This window comes from Haplochromis burtoni, unplaced genomic scaffold, assembly GCF_018398535.1.
Source record: "Haplochromis burtoni strain Fernald_Lab_line unplaced genomic scaffold, NCSU_Asbu1 Contig_48, whole genome shotgun sequence".
Lineage (NCBI taxonomy): Eukaryota > Metazoa > Chordata > Actinopteri > Cichliformes > Cichlidae > Haplochromis > Haplochromis burtoni.
In genome coordinates, this window is record NW_024582409.1 from 795,223 (window position 1) to 810,882 (window position 15,660).

The 15,660-nt window shown below is 39.8% G+C and overlaps 2 protein-coding genes across 5 annotated transcripts; one reads left to right on the top strand and one right to left on the bottom strand.

The window, feature by feature from the left end:
- The first annotated feature begins 253 nt into the window (after window positions 1–253).
- hnrnpa3 (heterogeneous nuclear ribonucleoprotein A3) lies at window positions 254–7,079 on the top strand. 4 transcript variants are annotated; one of them, XR_006054361.1, is made up of 12 exons: window positions 256–425; window positions 1,728–1,850; window positions 1,964–2,110; window positions 2,209–2,419; window positions 2,513–2,602; window positions 2,710–2,781; window positions 3,421–3,468; window positions 3,707–3,844; window positions 3,962–4,078; window positions 4,158–4,225; window positions 4,328–5,461; window positions 5,683–7,079. XR_006054361.1 is itself a non-coding variant. In XM_042220402.1 (11 exons), exons 1-10 carry the CDS (start codon window positions 420–422, stop codon window positions 4,208–4,210), a joined length of 993 nt encoding a protein of 330 aa, XP_042076336.1. In that variant the 5' UTR covers window positions 254–419; the 3' UTR covers window positions 4,211–4,225; window positions 4,328–7,079. The 4 variants fall into 4 exon arrangements, 3 of the variants coding, with proteins under 3 accessions (XP_042076336.1, XP_005921521.1, XP_005921520.1); XM_042220402.1 differs by having other exon boundaries at window positions 254–425; window positions 3,707–3,832; window positions 4,328–7,079; XM_005921459.3 differs by lacking the exon at window positions 4,328–5,461 and having other exon boundaries at window positions 255–425.
- A 653-nt stretch (window positions 7,080–7,732) lies between these two features.
- nfe2l2a (nuclear factor, erythroid 2-like 2a) lies at window positions 7,733–14,386 on the bottom strand. Its single transcript, XM_005921457.3, has 5 exons — window positions 14,171–14,386; window positions 10,984–11,229; window positions 10,614–10,703; window positions 10,324–10,515; window positions 7,733–9,336 (listed from the first exon to the last, which is right to left on the bottom strand). Exons 1-5 carry the CDS (start codon window positions 14,204–14,206, stop codon window positions 8,116–8,118), a joined length of 1,785 nt encoding a protein of 594 aa, XP_005921519.1. The 5' UTR covers window positions 14,207–14,386; the 3' UTR covers window positions 7,733–8,115.
- Window positions 14,387–15,660: the final 1,274 nt, after the last annotated feature.

Here is a 15,660-nt window from a genome sequence, read left to right on the forward strand (position 1 = left end):
ATGTACCTGGGAGTCCAGTAGACACTGGTCAGAGATATGTCGGTTATAAATGCTGCTTGTGCTGCAGACTAACATCAGCAGCACAAACATGAAGCATTGACTATGGAGGGCTTGATGGATGGAAGGGTTGATGGTTGGTACTCCAAGTCAACCAGCAGATGGCGCAAAGTAACATTGATTTGTTGCAGGAAACGAGGCGAGCAGTAAAAGACAGAGTGTACTAAGATAACTTTAATCAGAATTAATATTATACAAGAAGCTTTATATGGCAGTCTGTGCTCATGAGTCATGGAGGCTATAGAGTGCTGTGTTTTAAATTTTGACCACTGTAGTTCACGATCGTCTTACGACCAGCATCAGCAGCCACGCCGATTGGGTCACGTGATCCGCTCAGATCTGCGTCCGTGGACATCTGCAAAATGGAGGTGAGGTTCTGGCAAATGTTGCAAATTAATTACGGTTGTGTGAGACATGCATGGAGACAGTGGCTATTCTGTAGCACGACAGTGCTCAGAGGGTGTATTGTGTTGCATCATAACATGTGGCTGCTCTGTTACTGTAAAGCTGGTCGTTTTAGCTAAGACTGTAGCTAAGCTAATGGTGGTCCAACAAGACTAAACGTACAGCTCTCCGGCTATGGAGCTGGAGAGCAGTATATTGTGTTGGGGTTGGCGCTTTCCCAAATAAATAAATAAACAATCTCGCTGGAGTTTATAAACCAAAGGTAGTTATTAGAGCAAGTGCGTTTTACTTGTTTATGTGTATATTGTTAGTGTTGCTAGAGTACCTGCGTCTGTCTTGAAGCGAGCTAATGCTAGCTGCTAAAGCTAATGCAGCTCAGGCTAACCCAGACTGTACTATGGACACGGACAGGTTAGATGGTATATGCAGCATGTCACGTAATAGAATTCTGTGTATTTTTGTTTTTTAAGTGTTGTGGGGTTGTTGTTTTTTTTAACTGAGTGTGTCGCCTAAGAGTTAATGTCACAGTCTGGTATTAAGGGCTGACACTACAGCTGAACAGCCTAATTTCATAACTGATAAATATTCAAATATTGTTTTCTCTTTGTTTTTGTTTTTGTCTTTTCTATAAATTATATTTTTAGTCTCACTGTGGAGGTAAATTTGTATATATTTGTATATATTTTCCACCATAACAGATGTGTTAGTCTGTAGGTGTTGGTTTAAAACACGAATTACATTTTATTAACAAGAACAATAATTGATGTCTGAAGAAACCTTCAGTAAAACACTTTAATTAATGCTGAAGTTGAAATTTCAGGCTCAGAGTACGAAGAAACCACCTGTTGTGAAAAGCTGCCATATAAAAATATTGATTGCAGAATCCCATACATTTCATCTGGCCATTTATGCTTAAGAAAATAAAAATAACCATAGGAAATTTCCTTAATCCGTTACATACATCAATATAGTTTTTTATGTATCTCTGTTTTACTGAATTGTTATATTTGATGTCTTTTTTAATAAATTTGTATGTTTTTTCCAAGACACAACGTTGTTTAAACAAAGAGGGACATTTTGCTGATTTAAAAAAGAAAGAAAGAGAAAGTGTCTGAAACACAATTCTTGTGTGTAATGTCTTACTTTAGGGTTATTAGTACAACGTAGTAACAACTTCTTACGTGTAGGGTCATTTCACAGTTAGTTTTGTGATGCATCTTTAACCAGGTGGTGTGTTTGCCCCTTTTTTTTTTTTTTTTTTATAGGACCGTGGCGCTAAAGAGCCTGAGCAGCTCAGAAAGCTGTTCATTGGAGGTCTGAGCTTTGAAACTACGGAGGAGAGTTTACGGACCCATTTTGAACAATGGGGTACCCTTACAGATTGTGTGGTTTGTATTTTTCTCATGGGCTAGTTTTAAAGTGATTTCAAATACAGGTGACAACGTGTAAATGTAATAGCACACCACTTGAACTGTACCTGTTAAACCTGTTTTGTCCCTAGGTAATGAGAGATCCTAACAGCAAACGATCAAGAGGGTTTGGCTTTGTAACATACTCGTCTGTAAGGGAAGTCGATGATGCCATGAAAGCAAGACCTCATAAAGTAGATGGCCGAGTTGTAGAGCCCAAGAGGGCTGTGTCCCGAGAGGTAAAATAAAGGAAGAAATTAATAAATCCCAGACCAGAGCACAGTTACTACAGATATGTTATTGTTTGGTGTGTACTTACTAATGCACTCCACTTTAGGACTCCAATAAACCAGGCGCCCATCTGACAGTGAAGAAGATCTTTGTTGGTGGCATCAAGGAAGATACTGAGGAGTACCACATTCGCGAGTATTTTGAGAAATATGGAAAGATCGAATGCATTGACATCATGGAGGAACGCTCCACAGGGAAGAAGAGAGGATTCTGCTTTGTCACTTTTGATGACCATGATACTGTAGACAAAATTGTTGGTATGGGCTCATTCAGATTTCAGAGTTAGCCAAACTGTTAGTAAACAGAAAGCAGTGAATAAACATGTAATGTTTTTCCTATTTTCCTTGAAGCCCAGAAATTCCACACAATCAACTTCCACAATTGTGAAGTCAGGAAAGCTCTGTCAAAACAGGAAATGAGTGCTATATCCAATAACAGGGGTAAGCATGCAATCAAAGAAAGATTAAAATTAGACTTACTGATTTGGCATGTACAGTATGCAGTTCATGTCATAAAAATCTTTAAAATTATACCTTTCTTTAAATAGGCAGGAGCGGGGGATCGGGAAATTTCATGGGCAGAGGTGGTAATTTTGGAGGCGGCGGCAACTTTGGCAGAGGTGGGTAGTTTGCATGTCAAGTCAAAGCACTTCTGGCCTTAAGCACATTAATTTGAAGTTTAAATTTGGGATGGAAGCACAGAAATAACATCAAAACTTCACAGTACTTGCAAATATTGCATATACGTGTGTTCTGTGTGTCAGTACGAGTGTCTTTGTGTGGATGTCTATATCAAAGTGTACTGTGTATTTATGAATTGATCAATATAAAAGACCATTTGCTCTCAAATTCTGGTGCCTATGCTAATATAAACCTACCATCAGTAGTCTTCAGTAGATTACTGCATGTAAAAAGACCGTTTCAAATTAAGGTTTGCTATGTGAGCAGAAGTAATATAATTTCTTTTAATTAAGGCATTCGGTTTTAGATAATAGGAGTCTAAAACTATGTTTAGAATCAGAATCGCGTTTATTGGCCAAGTATATGCATTGTGTCTAGCATTGTGACAGTTCAACTGTTTGGGAGGGAGATGGCAAGGGGAAAAAACAGTTTCTGTGTCGGGTGGTCCTGGTCTGCAGGCTTCTATACATTTGGCAGCAGGTCAGGGTCGGTGTCCAGGGTGTGAGGGGTCTGTGATGTTGATTGGGATCATTATAATATGTGATTCTTCTTGGTAATCTCTTTATCTTGTTTTTTAGGTGGCTATGGTGGAGGACGGGGTGGATATGGGGATGATTTTGACAATGGTGAGCCGTTTTTCAAAGGTTTTGCCTTTTAATGAGTTTAAACTATAGCAGGTGCACTGATTTAGGGGTCAAAAGTCACTAAGGTGGTTATTTTAATGGGTTTAAAAGTCATGCTTACACAACTGGTGTGTCTGTAGAATACTCTTTGCAGTAGTGCCATGTTATAACAGTTTGTCTGTGTTATAGAAAAAAAATCATTTATTTTTAATTTTTATTTTGTTTCTTAATTAAATAATAGGTCCAGGAGGAAATTATGGTGGCGGACCAGGTTATGGAGGTGGCCGAGGGGGCTACGGAGGTGGAGGTCCTGGGTATGGCAACCAGGGTGGAGGATTTGGTGGCAACTGTGACGGAGGCTATGGAGGTAATGGTGGAGGTAAAAGTTTTATTTCCTACAGAATTTTGATTGAATTGCCCGCGGGATGTGAATAGCGGAGGTGTGTGCGAGATAGTTGAAACCAAAGCTTTCCTTAAAATTGACCTGCATCTTCAGGATATGGAGGTGGTGGAAATTACAATGACTTTGGAAACTATGGTGGTCAGCAGTCAAACTATGGGCCCATGAAGGGAAACAGCTTTGGAGGCAGGAACTCAGGTGGACCCTATGGCGGTAAGTTTCACCCTGCAGTTTCTCGTAGTACCTTCAGACTTCAAGTCTGAGTAACAGCATCGTAATTTTGCGACTGCAGGTGGATACGGCTCCGGTGGTGGCAGCGGCGGCTACGGCTCTCGGCGATATTAATTATTTAATGTTGTGGTAAGTTGCATTCAGCTTCACACCGCCCTCGTAGCACAGTACAGAGTGAGCCCATAAAAAGTGCAGAATAACTATTTGTTCTATCCTGTATCCATTCAACAGGCTTCAGTTCTTAGCAGCAGAGGCGAGGAGGTGAGCAAAGGAATTGTCAGGAAAGCTGCAGGTTACTTTGAGGCAGTCATCTGAAAGCATTAGAGGAACACACAAGTCAGAAATTACTGCAGCTAAATCGGAGAAGTTTATGGAAGAAGGACTGTATACAAGACATGAGTGCAGATGATACTCTACCCTAATTGTGATAGATGTTTCCCTACTGAGCAATTTTTCCTTCTGTGCGTCTGAAGTGTGTGTGTATTGTGCCTGTGGTATCAGGGATAAAGAGTAAAGTGTTTTGGGGTTGCTATGTTTTTTTTGTTTTTTTAATCTGAAGTCAGTTCTAAATATCTTTATTTTTCTTTTTTATATGGGTAAGTTTTCTGCTGGCCAATTAACCTTTGTCTTTTAACCTGGTTTTTGTCACATAGAATAATAATTTTAGGTCCTTAGATAAGATAGCTTTATACATTCATTCTAAAGTTATTATGATTTCACAATTGCAAGTGTCAAGTGTATTTTTTGATTTTGTATGTAAAGCTCAGTGTGTAAATCCCTCGTAGTACCAGTGTCAACAATTACAAGCAGTCTGGAGTAGAATTAAGGGAATCCCTCACTCTTCTTGTTCCCAGCAAACCGAATTATAGATTGTTCAAATATTTTGATTAGTTGAAAAAGACCGAATAAAATTGTGTAGTAAAGTAACATGAGGTTCAGTGCATCTTTGGTTCAGAAAAAGATGAAATGAGTTATTAATATATCTGTTGCTTGCTTATTGTGACTGAAGTGTAGCAAATCAGCTGGTCCACAACTTTCCCATCTGGTGGAGTATTATTTAGGAGCTCTGTGACGTGAAAATAGTGTATGCGTGTTGCATTCATGTACTTGTACCAGGGTCAATATAAAGGGAGTTTTGGGTAGTCCTAGTGAAGGGCCCAGACACCACTTACGCAAGTAGGATAACAGCTACAAGCACCAGCATTTTGGGCTTCAGCGTCACTAGTGTGGAAGATTTGCAGATGACTGTCAGACAGGACGTCTTCAGCCCCAGCACAGTGGACCAGTCAGCAGTTTGAGAGAGAAGGGAGAAGGCAGCATCGAGCACAACGCCCATGGAGGAAGCTTGCAGTGTCGTGCCTGATAGTGAGCATCTATCTTTTTTTCAAGACTAGCTAAACTCTCCAGCAGCCCGTGCTAGTGAAGAAAGACTAGGACACACTGGAGGTCCTGTTGAGTCAGAGATACCGCAGTTTTACCCGCAAATACTAGAACTCAGACATTAAGAAGAAAAGGGAATGAGTATTTCACAAAGCTGACTTGAGAAGATGGAACAGGTAAGAGTAACCATTTTGCTTGATTTACAGATGTGGAAAGAGGAATTCTCTTCTTGCTGAAAATCTGTAAAGACCTGATAACATGGAAGGTTCTGGATGGGTAAGACTTTTTTTTTTTTTTTTTTTTTTAAATATTGTCCAAGCCTGCTCATATTTCAATCTAATGCTGATTACACAAGGTGCAAAACACAGGGTGTTTTAAGATAAACAAAGCAGGTTGACCTTCAGTATTTGTCTACTTTGAGCAGAATCAGCATGTGCCCTTCACCCCACTGCTCGGTACGCTTTGAAGCCAAATACTCTTTATGCTTATCATCAGTATATATTAAAGCTCAAATAAAGGTGGTGGTGATTGAACACTTGAAACAGAAAGATTATCATCCATTCCAAGAAAGGAAATTAAGAAAGTTTTATAAGGAACTACTTTCAGTTGCTCCCCTACTTCAGAGGGTAGGTCTGCATATTTCATTTGACCAAATCCTACACCCAATGCCCTTCTTGGCACAACCCTCCAAGGGATTTGTATCTCCTTCCAGGATCAAACTGAGTAAATGTGTAAACCACTACACAAGGAGCTCCCATTTTTAGTTTTATCATGTATCAAACAATCCTAATCCCAAAAGGTGCAAAGTCAGAAAAATCAACAGTTATAATATTACAGTATCAATTCACACAGTATAAACTGTGACTTATTAAATAAGCACTTTAAACTGGAGGCTGAGGCTCTCTAGAAAGCTAACATTTTTAAAAAGAAATGTAACCAATTTTTTAAAAGAATTGTTTAAAAAAAAACTATCAGCAGGGGTCACAGGCACGTATAGCATTAAATGTGAGTATACTCAAATATTGGTGTAATAGATGAAAGCATAGTATTTTTCCATTACAGGCCATTTACAAAGTGCTTCCATTTGTTTCAGCTCTCAGAGTAGCCAAGTAAGCCAGCAAATTGAGGGACTTTTTGTAAAGTTTCCATAATCATGACAAGTCCTCCTACGGCACATATACCGTGTAGTTTTTAGAAGTGATGAATGATCTTTCATCAAATGCATAAAAATAAACTTGACATTTAATTATTTTTTTAACTTATTTCTGATTTATATGTATTCATGTTTGTGATACTTTGGTCGTGTTGCGACTAGGTGGACAAAGTTTAGGTGTCAAATGTTTTGATTCCACATACTTTATGTCTAGACTGCTCAGTATAAAAAACAAAAACGGTGCCCACTGTTATCCTGTCTCTCCCAGGATATTATCTTTGCAAAGGCATGTAAAATAACCAGCCTCATGTCAGGAGAGACAAAGAGCGAGTCAACGAAGGAAAGAAAAGAAAAACTTATTTGTTAAGGGCACACCAGTGAACCATTTTGTCTGCTAAGCAGAATATGTAACGTTTGACTTATGTGTTTGAATAAAGGGATTTTTCATGATATGAGTGTTTTATTTCTTAAACTGTTTCTTTATTCCTCAGAGTAAATGTTATCAGAGCATTTTATTATTTGATTAACGTGTGTCCTTGGAATTTTTTTTTTTTAACTCTACCCTCCAGTTTTGTTTGCCACGTGCAGAAAACAGGCTTGACAACCAAAGGGGAGAGTCTGTGTGTGAAAGTGCATGGCGTGGGGGCACATTGATTGCAACAGGCTTTGCCTTTGAATGCACTTTCCCGTTGGAGTATTGTGGACTTGTCATTCATGTTTAGCGCTGAGCATACTCGACTGTACCTTGACAATTGTGCCCTTTGTACCGCGTCATAAAGAATGCTGTGGGTGTGAGTTATTTTACCAGGAGTTTTAATAGAATAAAAAGATTTGGGTTACTGTACAAACAAGCTCGCTCCTATACAAGTTGAGCAGATTGTGAAAGCATTTCAATCCAGTGACGTCTTTGTGTCTTTACAAAATTCTATTCATTTGCTGCGCTGTAAGCACTTTAGCAAAGCATTCATGTCAGGAACGGTCTTGAACATGTGGTAGGTTATGCAATAGTATCTTAAAACTACATATCCATCTGGCACCAATCTGTTGTGGGCTGTGGCTGCAGCATAGCACGCAATATTGTTTTCAGTCAGCGGGAGGCTAAGTAGCTATATGAATAGTTTATTTCAAAGCACAGAAATCAGAATAAAAAAGGGGAGCAAATCATAAGGATAAAGTTATAAAATAAGTAACTGATTGAAATAGTCATTAGCATACAGAAATATAATATATATACAATATATATGTACAAACACAGTAACTTTTTTTAATCAATCTCAGTGCTTATATTTACAAACTATTGGTTAAAGAATCTGTGAAGGTGTCGGAGTACAAAAGAAGTAAAATATAAAAAAATAGTAGAACATTCAAGAGAAGCAAAAACTATACAATAGTTCTGCTGAGCTATTAACGCTTAAAGCTGAGCAACTACAAAGTTATTGCATAGTATAGTATACTATAATAATGAAGTACCATATTACAAAGGAGATCAGTGTCTGTCGTCACTTTTAAAAGTCTTTTTAATGCGGGGAACGAGAAAGACGCTGCCATCCGTTGACTGCTGAAGGGAGTACTCTGATGGGGAGTAGGAATTTCCCTTCTCATCTCTCAACATGCCAAAGACCTCCAGGTACAAGTTGTTGAGCTGCCACTTCATTTCCTTCAGGTCTGTCATGTTCTTGCTCTTCTCACTCAGCAGGCGCTCTTTTTCTTCCTTCAGCGAGTCCAGCTCACTCTCCAAACCCACTATGTTCTCCATCTTGCGTTTACGGCAGTTCTGGGCTGCCACCTTGTTCTTTCCGCGGCGGCGTATGTCGCGGACCAGGGCCAGCTGGGCCTCGTTCAGTTGGTGTTTTGACATCATCTCATTAAAATCATCAACGGGGAGGTTGATAATCATGTCAACGGTAAAGGGGATTTTGAGCGCCTTGGCTCTCTGTTCGTCTCTGGAGAGACGCACATTAGAGCGTTTCTTCGCTTTATCTTTGGTGAAGGGGGCGTTCTTGTGGCTGCTCTCTTCTCCTGGGTCCACCTTATGTTTGGGATTCTTCTCGTGCTCGTTTGGTTGCTGAGATGGTATAGATACGGAAATTGCTGAGTGTGCGTCATCTGGTTGGAAATTTAATGAAAACATCTCAGAGTAGTCAGATTCTGCGCTGCCAGGGTTCTGGTCCATCTCCTCCATGTCCGAGTCGCTGCATCTAAAGGACTCGCTTCCATATGCAGATTTTGCAGGACTTGCATTTGTAGAGATCCCCGAATCTGAGTCTGGCTGTTCTGTTATTAGATTTTGCTTGCTTCTGTCAAAGGCATCTCCGGGTGAGAGGCTGTACAAATCCATGGGAGTGAAGGGGGCCTCGTTCGGGACATCGGACATGGCAGCACTTTCATTTCCTTCGAGCTCATGCTGACCACTGCTCTCTTCCAATATAGTGTTCTGATAAAATATGTTACAGAAACTTTCTGCGCATAAATTGGCATTTAATTGAGAGGTTTTTACTTTTATCGGGCTGAGGCCATCAGCTGGAGCCATGCTGGGAACGGAGCTGTCAAATGTGTTCATAAACTCTGTGGGATCGACATTTAAACTGTTTGCTTTCTCATCTGTCATGGGGTAAAAAGAGTAGTTTGGATTCTGTATTTCAGGGCTGTCTTGAAGGGGATAGGTTGTGGTCTCCAGTGTGTCCTCCATTTGCATGTTGAGGCATTCCTACAAAAAAAAATTACAATTTTAAAATAAATGCACTCATTTTAAGTACGGCTTAAAAAAATTCTCAACATTTATGTGTGGTAGGATATTAAAAAGCCTACAAAAAAAGACTTATCACACATTCAAAACTGAATGACTGTTATTAAGTGGTTTCATTGTTGAAATATTGAAACCTAAGATTAGTATGTTTTATAAGTATAATTTTACTCTATTAAATTTCTCCTTCTTAATCTGTTATCATCACTAAACAGGGTTTCAGCTAACAAAGTCTGAACCATTGAGCTGTTCAGTTGTTGCAGCTCCCTGTGCTCCACTGAATGCCGGTAGAGCTGGTTTTAGCACAAGATTGCCTACTGTGATTAACAAAACTATCCAGTTGTTGAAATGTCGGAACTTCCTACTGCTGTAAACAGAATATCTTATCTTCATGAAGCAGCTTTTACAAGTTTGAGCACAATTCCACTCAGCTTTCATGTCTACACTTTTAGTATCATCACCAACTAACTAGATTAGTCCTGCCAATTCTATTTTGTGGTTACAACCGCAGCCCAGTCCACTCAGTCAAAGGTCGAGGCAACTAATGGTGCAATGCTCCACCCACCAGCTAATGCAAATATGAGGTGCCTTGAAACCGAGCTGATAAAGCAGCTAATGAAAATGACTTCACCTTTCTGCTACTAAGCAAAGATTTGAAGACACACCTGATCTGAGCAAGCTATCTTTTGGCTCTGCGCAAAAATGTTAGTGGCTATTAATCATATGAATTATATAACCCCTGAGCAACCATGCTTCTAATGCTGTAAAATGTCTAGATGATGAAAGTTAGTCGGAGTGGAATTAGCAGTGTGCACTGGATTCCTAAAGAAAACAACAACTGTTTGTCTTCTAATGTCAAGCTCCTGCCATTTATCCATTTTTTTTCTTTTTGTATTTGTTCCACCACACGAAATGCCATGTCGCTGAGTTCGTAGAATCTCTGTGTCATACCTGCAGCTCGGGGAGGGACAGAATCTCCATCCAGGCCTCCTCCAAATCTGGGGGCATTCCCTGTGGTGCTGGTGGTGGCAGCTGTCCTGGGGAGAGGGTGGCAGGTGATGGAGCTGGTTGTTCGGGGGACATCATCATGTTGCTGCTGATGGCTGCTGAGACAGCAGGTGTGTCCAGACAAACTGAAGTGTTCTAGGAGACAAAACAGATATGACAGTTTTTATACAGCTAAAAACGATGCCCAACAATCACGCGGTTCATTTCTGTTAATTTCTGATCAATGTTCTTACCTCAGTTTCTTCTACAGGAAACGTCTCTGCCAGTAGCTGCAAACATTCATCGAATGACATGTTGTCACTTGTTTCTGTGAAACTGGCATTCTGCAACAGAAGTTAAAATACCTTGTGTTACTTTTTACCATCTAGCATCTACCAGCTTTTTGGCACACCATGTTTTAACAGCAGCACATGATTGTGTATTTATAGCGCTCAGGTCCCTGCAGAGCACTGATGCAAAACTGAAGTCCAACCTGCGCTGCTGCATTTACACAGGATGAGGTGGTAACCTAGCTACAACACAGCCAGAGCCTATAAAATGAGGTGGGAGGGGTGTACCTTTGACATGAGTAATGATGGAGCGTGTATGTACCTGTGTACCTACCTCTAGAGGTGTGACGGCAGGCTGCAGCGGGGCTCGAGGTATGTATTCTCCCGTCTCCTCATCTAGCTGTAGCTGTGCCAGCAGGGCCTTCTCCTGCTCCCGGAGCAAATGCAGCTTCTTCTCCTCCTCCAGCTCCCGCTGCCTCTGGAGCTCATGCTCTTTCTGACGGTGGTTGTAGTCAAACACTTCACGCCTGGCACCAAGATCAATGTCTTGCTTCCACAGTATGTCAATCAGGTCCATGTCCTAGAAAGACAGCCGCAGATCGGTTAACAGAGTTTGCAAGCAGCCATGCTGTCCTGCATAGGAGTGTTCTGAGCATCGCAGCCAAACAGAACGTCCCTGCTGCGAAGCTTGACTGTTGCACCTGCCACACCCTGTCCCTCAGTATCTGATCACCGACAACAACACAGGCACTAATGTCAAGGGACAGAAACTGCATGAATAATGAACGCATTTCTCTCCTTCCTCTGTTGTCACCACACACCAGCAAAAGACACATATCCTCATTTGATACTTTTTCCAGTGAAGGGAAGTAGTCACTGCTTATCCAGTTACGCAGAAGTGTGAATTTGTTTGGCGTATTCAGACTCCCACACAGCCAGGGATCGTTTTTTAGCGAGTACTTAAAGTTCAGATTTAAAGGATGGTTCCAAACTAGTTTAGAAGTTAAATCATATTACACCATTTAGAAAATGTGGCCATAGTATACAGTATTATGGTTGGTGAAGAACATATGAGCGAAGAACATATAAACATATAAACAAAGTAAAATTGGCACTGTAATTCGTCAATTATGATTATGCGGTAAATGTATAATAGTGTTGCATTTACATATGTCTATTTGGCAACAGCTACATTGATGCCAACCTATAGCTGCAGTTCTTTGAAGGTGCTCAGGTTACGGCAAAGACTACAGCGTAAGGTCTCAGAAAGGTTTGTGTTACAATGTACCTTTGTACCTAATCACACTATGAGGTCATAATGTCATACTGAGTGAAATTAAAATGCTTATTTCCTCAATTTCACCCTCACTAGGTATTTAAGTCAACTATTACAAGTACTACTAAATTATCTTAGCACAATAATAGTCTTGTCCTACATATATTTACACATTAGGCAGAGCATGCGATGACATTTTAGTACCATTTCCTGTAGATTTCCCCTAACTTGCCGATTGTTATTTGCCTTTTTAAACAAGGATGTCTAAAGATAAATTATGCTGGCCCCTTCTCTGGGCTTTTAGCAGAATTTATTTACAGAAGGAAAGTGTTTCACAAGGCCCAAGGATGTTACATAAACCCGCAATACTGGTTTACACAAAAAAAACATAAAAAATGAGCATGTGACTTGTTTGTGCCTCAGATTTGGGTGTAAACATTACTTATGAGCTTGGGTTTATAATACAAAAAAAGAGAGAGCCTAGAGGACACCAAAAGGGAACTCAGGGAGAATAAAGAACAAAGCAGAACAATGTACAATAAGGAGGATGTGGGACTGTTTAGAAAAACCCTGTCAGATAATGTTTTCTTCAATTTTCTTTTTTAATAAAAACAGGATGAGTCACAAGCCTCCGCAAACTAATAATAATGGCATATGAGCACCTATAAATACTTTAAGCCATTGTTGACACCATTTTCCTGACTACAGTTGTGGTGCTGAAGAAAAAAAAAAAAAAGAATCCACTAACCCTCTTTGCCTCTGTGTTGCATCAGAGCTATGACCACTGAAGGATTACACATTACTAAGGCTGCTCGCTGGTTGGAAGGTGAGCACACAACTAGACATTATGGTTTGTACAGGAATGAGGAAGTCCCTTAAAATGTCTGTGTGGGATGTCTAAACTCACTTCTTGAGGTTGCTGATGTTTTCTAACAAACAACAATAAAAAGAAGAAAAGAAAGAAAGAAAGAAAAAAAACACTCTTGTCTGTTGGTCACACCTAATAAGCTCATCAGACAAGTCACGCCAGTCCTTTAGAAAAAACAACCACCGCAAGGCCAAAAAAACTGACTGTTGTCAGTCAGTGATTTCAGTGTGGTTGTTAAATTAGCCTGTTGTTATAATGCAGCTTTATAAACAGCACATTCTGTATTAATGGCAACTGGGCTCTGTGAATATGGGTGTGCTTAAGTAATGGTGTCACAATCAACTGCCACAAGACATGGACCGGCACCAGAACAAGGGGGGAAAGGCTGAGAAAACTACTTCCTGCACCTTGATGCCACACAAAAAACAGTCAAAAAAGCTTTTACACACAGAGCCTTCAGAATGACAGTTACCAGAGATACATATTAAACTTAACAAGCCTTTAGTGTTGGTTGTTCATTTACTTATCTACAGTTAAACACAAGGCCCCGAAAGAGGCACCCGAACCTGCTGTTGTAACATACCTTTTTTTCAAACACCATTCAGTGGACATCCAATCTCAACTGTGGATGATGAAACACAGCTGCACAGCCCTTTGGGCCCTCATCAGTCAACTGTACTTCCACTGACCCTCACCTATGACAAGCTTAGCGAAACACTAAAGATGCGAGGCCATGTCACAGGAAAAAATAAACTTCAACCAAGTTCAATATTTTCATTCAGTGTATAAGAACAGGTCTAGTAATATTTGGTCCTTTTTTATTAACTCTGTAAAACACACAGCAAAGACATAAGCAGCAGTAAAAGAAATCATTCATGGTGGTTATAAAAGCTATCAGATATGGGATCACATGCTTTGAGCAGGAGGAGGGCGGGGTGGGCAGGGGGAGATGATGACACAGTTACGACAAATGCTTCAACACAGTCCAGGTTCTGTTTGTCTAACTTGCCAGGATAAAATAACCTGTTATTTTATTCGGGCAATCGATCACAACACTAATATCTGAACCTGTTCTGTTAATGGGGATTTTTTCCTGTCCAGGAAAAGCGTCACAAGTGGATGACTTGCAGAACTGAAAGACAGTTAACATGTCTAACTCTAAGACAGCCTGTCGGCGTAGTCTACCTCACACTTTTAAAGCTATAACGTCTGTAACACTGGCGTAAATACACTAGTACTGTAATTTAGCTGTAATTTAACTGATAAATAAAAGTTTACATAAAGTATATCTCTCTAATAGCCCGCATTAAAAAGGAAGTTGACAGTCAATGTCAGATAGTTTGTCTACTCTTTTCTAGCGAGAAATACTCTATTTACCTGTTGACCGGAATGCATCACCTCCATTTCCATCATTATGGAGCTCTGTCGTGAGGTTTTGAGGGGAAAAAAACTCCGTATGATTGAAAAATTTGTGAGTTATTCCTTATATTGGATATAAAAATGGCGAGCGGTCTGGAGGCGATATAGTCCGTCACGGGAGCTGAGCGGCGAGAAGTGCTGCTTCCTCCAAACCTAATGAGCATTACGGAAATGATGGCCCTCCCCACCGGGATCGTCCCCCTCGCAGCGGCCTATGAGGGCTGGAGATAAGGACTGTGTGTGCGTGCGCATGGAGTACATTTAACACAATAGTTGCCACGCAAAAAAATTACACAACATATTTACGTGAAAGTTAAACATTTTATAATACATTAACCATTACGTAATTTGCAACATGTTATATCGTTCGTTTATAGACAGCTTTATGTATGCCAGCTCATAAAAGAAATATATATAATGTGTACCTTGTATTTTAACTTCGTCACTGATGTGACCAGACTTTGTTTGGTGCATACCTCCCCCTGCTGGTGACCGTGACCAGCGTGGAGCTGGAGACCCTGGGGCCCTGATGTTCCTTGTGCAGCTGGGTAGACCATCACAAAATCATGAAGAGAGAAACAGAAAACCCAGTTTAAAGTTACAGTCCTGCGTTTAATGTTTTACTCTGAAGCTCAGACCTGTTAGCGGAACAATACCTATATGTGGTAAAAGTCCCAATGCAGAATGATTCCTGTTAGTTTATATGTTTTTGTTTGTTTATTGGCTTGTTTGTTTTTGGAGGGGAGGTAGGTGCATAAGAGATACTAGTTCAAATGGGTGGAACTGTTACTAACATCTTTTGGGAGGAGGTTGGGGTGTGGGAGTCAGACTCTGCCATAATTTACTGGGTGCTCTAATTGGAAAATCTTCATCTGTCAAGTAATGAATCATTACAGTGGGTTAACTAAATGTGCTACAAGCTAAATTATTCCCTGTTACACTATTTCTCATAAAATTAAACAAAACTGAAGTAATGATCTAAAACGTGTAAGTGAGGAATCTCAAAGATTTGCAGATCTGTAATTCCTTTCCATTATCAACATATATGTTTGTATTACGTAGTGTAGAAAAAATATATTAAAGTTTTAACCATTATAATGCACAAAAGGCTATTCTTCGAAACTGGTACATATATGAAGGTACTGTAGTGTGTAGGGTGTAGAAAAATTGTTTAGGTTATGTTAATAGTTTTATTGTTTAGGCAAAATTTGCTAAGCTTACCGAAATACTGCACATTTCAGTACATTTTGTAAGTAAATATGCAGTTTTTTACTCCATTTATGGGGCACTTATCATATGGTTAGTAAATGTATAGAATATAGTGCAATAATTTTAATGCATTTTATGCTATTTAATACTTATTCAATAGATAGATAGATAGATAGATAGATAGATAGATAGATAGATAGATAGATAGATAGATAGATAGATAGATAGATAGATAGATA

Bases quoted from the DNA above. Each gene is read 5' to 3' on its own strand.
- hnrnpa3 (XM_005921459.3), top strand. The intron at 2,111-2,208 runs GTAAAATAAAGG...ACTCCACTTTAG, and splicing joins AGAGGGCTGTGTCCCGAGAG to GACTCCAATAAACCAGGCGC. The intron at 3,469-3,706 runs GTGAGCCGTTTT...ATTAAATAATAG, and splicing joins TGGGGATGATTTTGACAATG to GTCCAGGAGGAAATTATGGT.
- nfe2l2a (XM_005921457.3), bottom strand. From the start codon at position 14,206: ATGATGGAAATGGAGGTGATGCATTCCGGTCAACAG. The intron at 10,704-10,983 runs GTAGGTACACAG...CTTCTGTTGCAG, and splicing joins CTGCCGTCACACCTCTAGAG to AATGCCAGTTTCACAGAAAC. The intron at 9,337-10,323 runs GTATGACACAGA...TTTTTTTTGTAG, and splicing joins TGTCCCTCCCCGAGCTGCAG to GAATGCCTCAACATGCAAAT.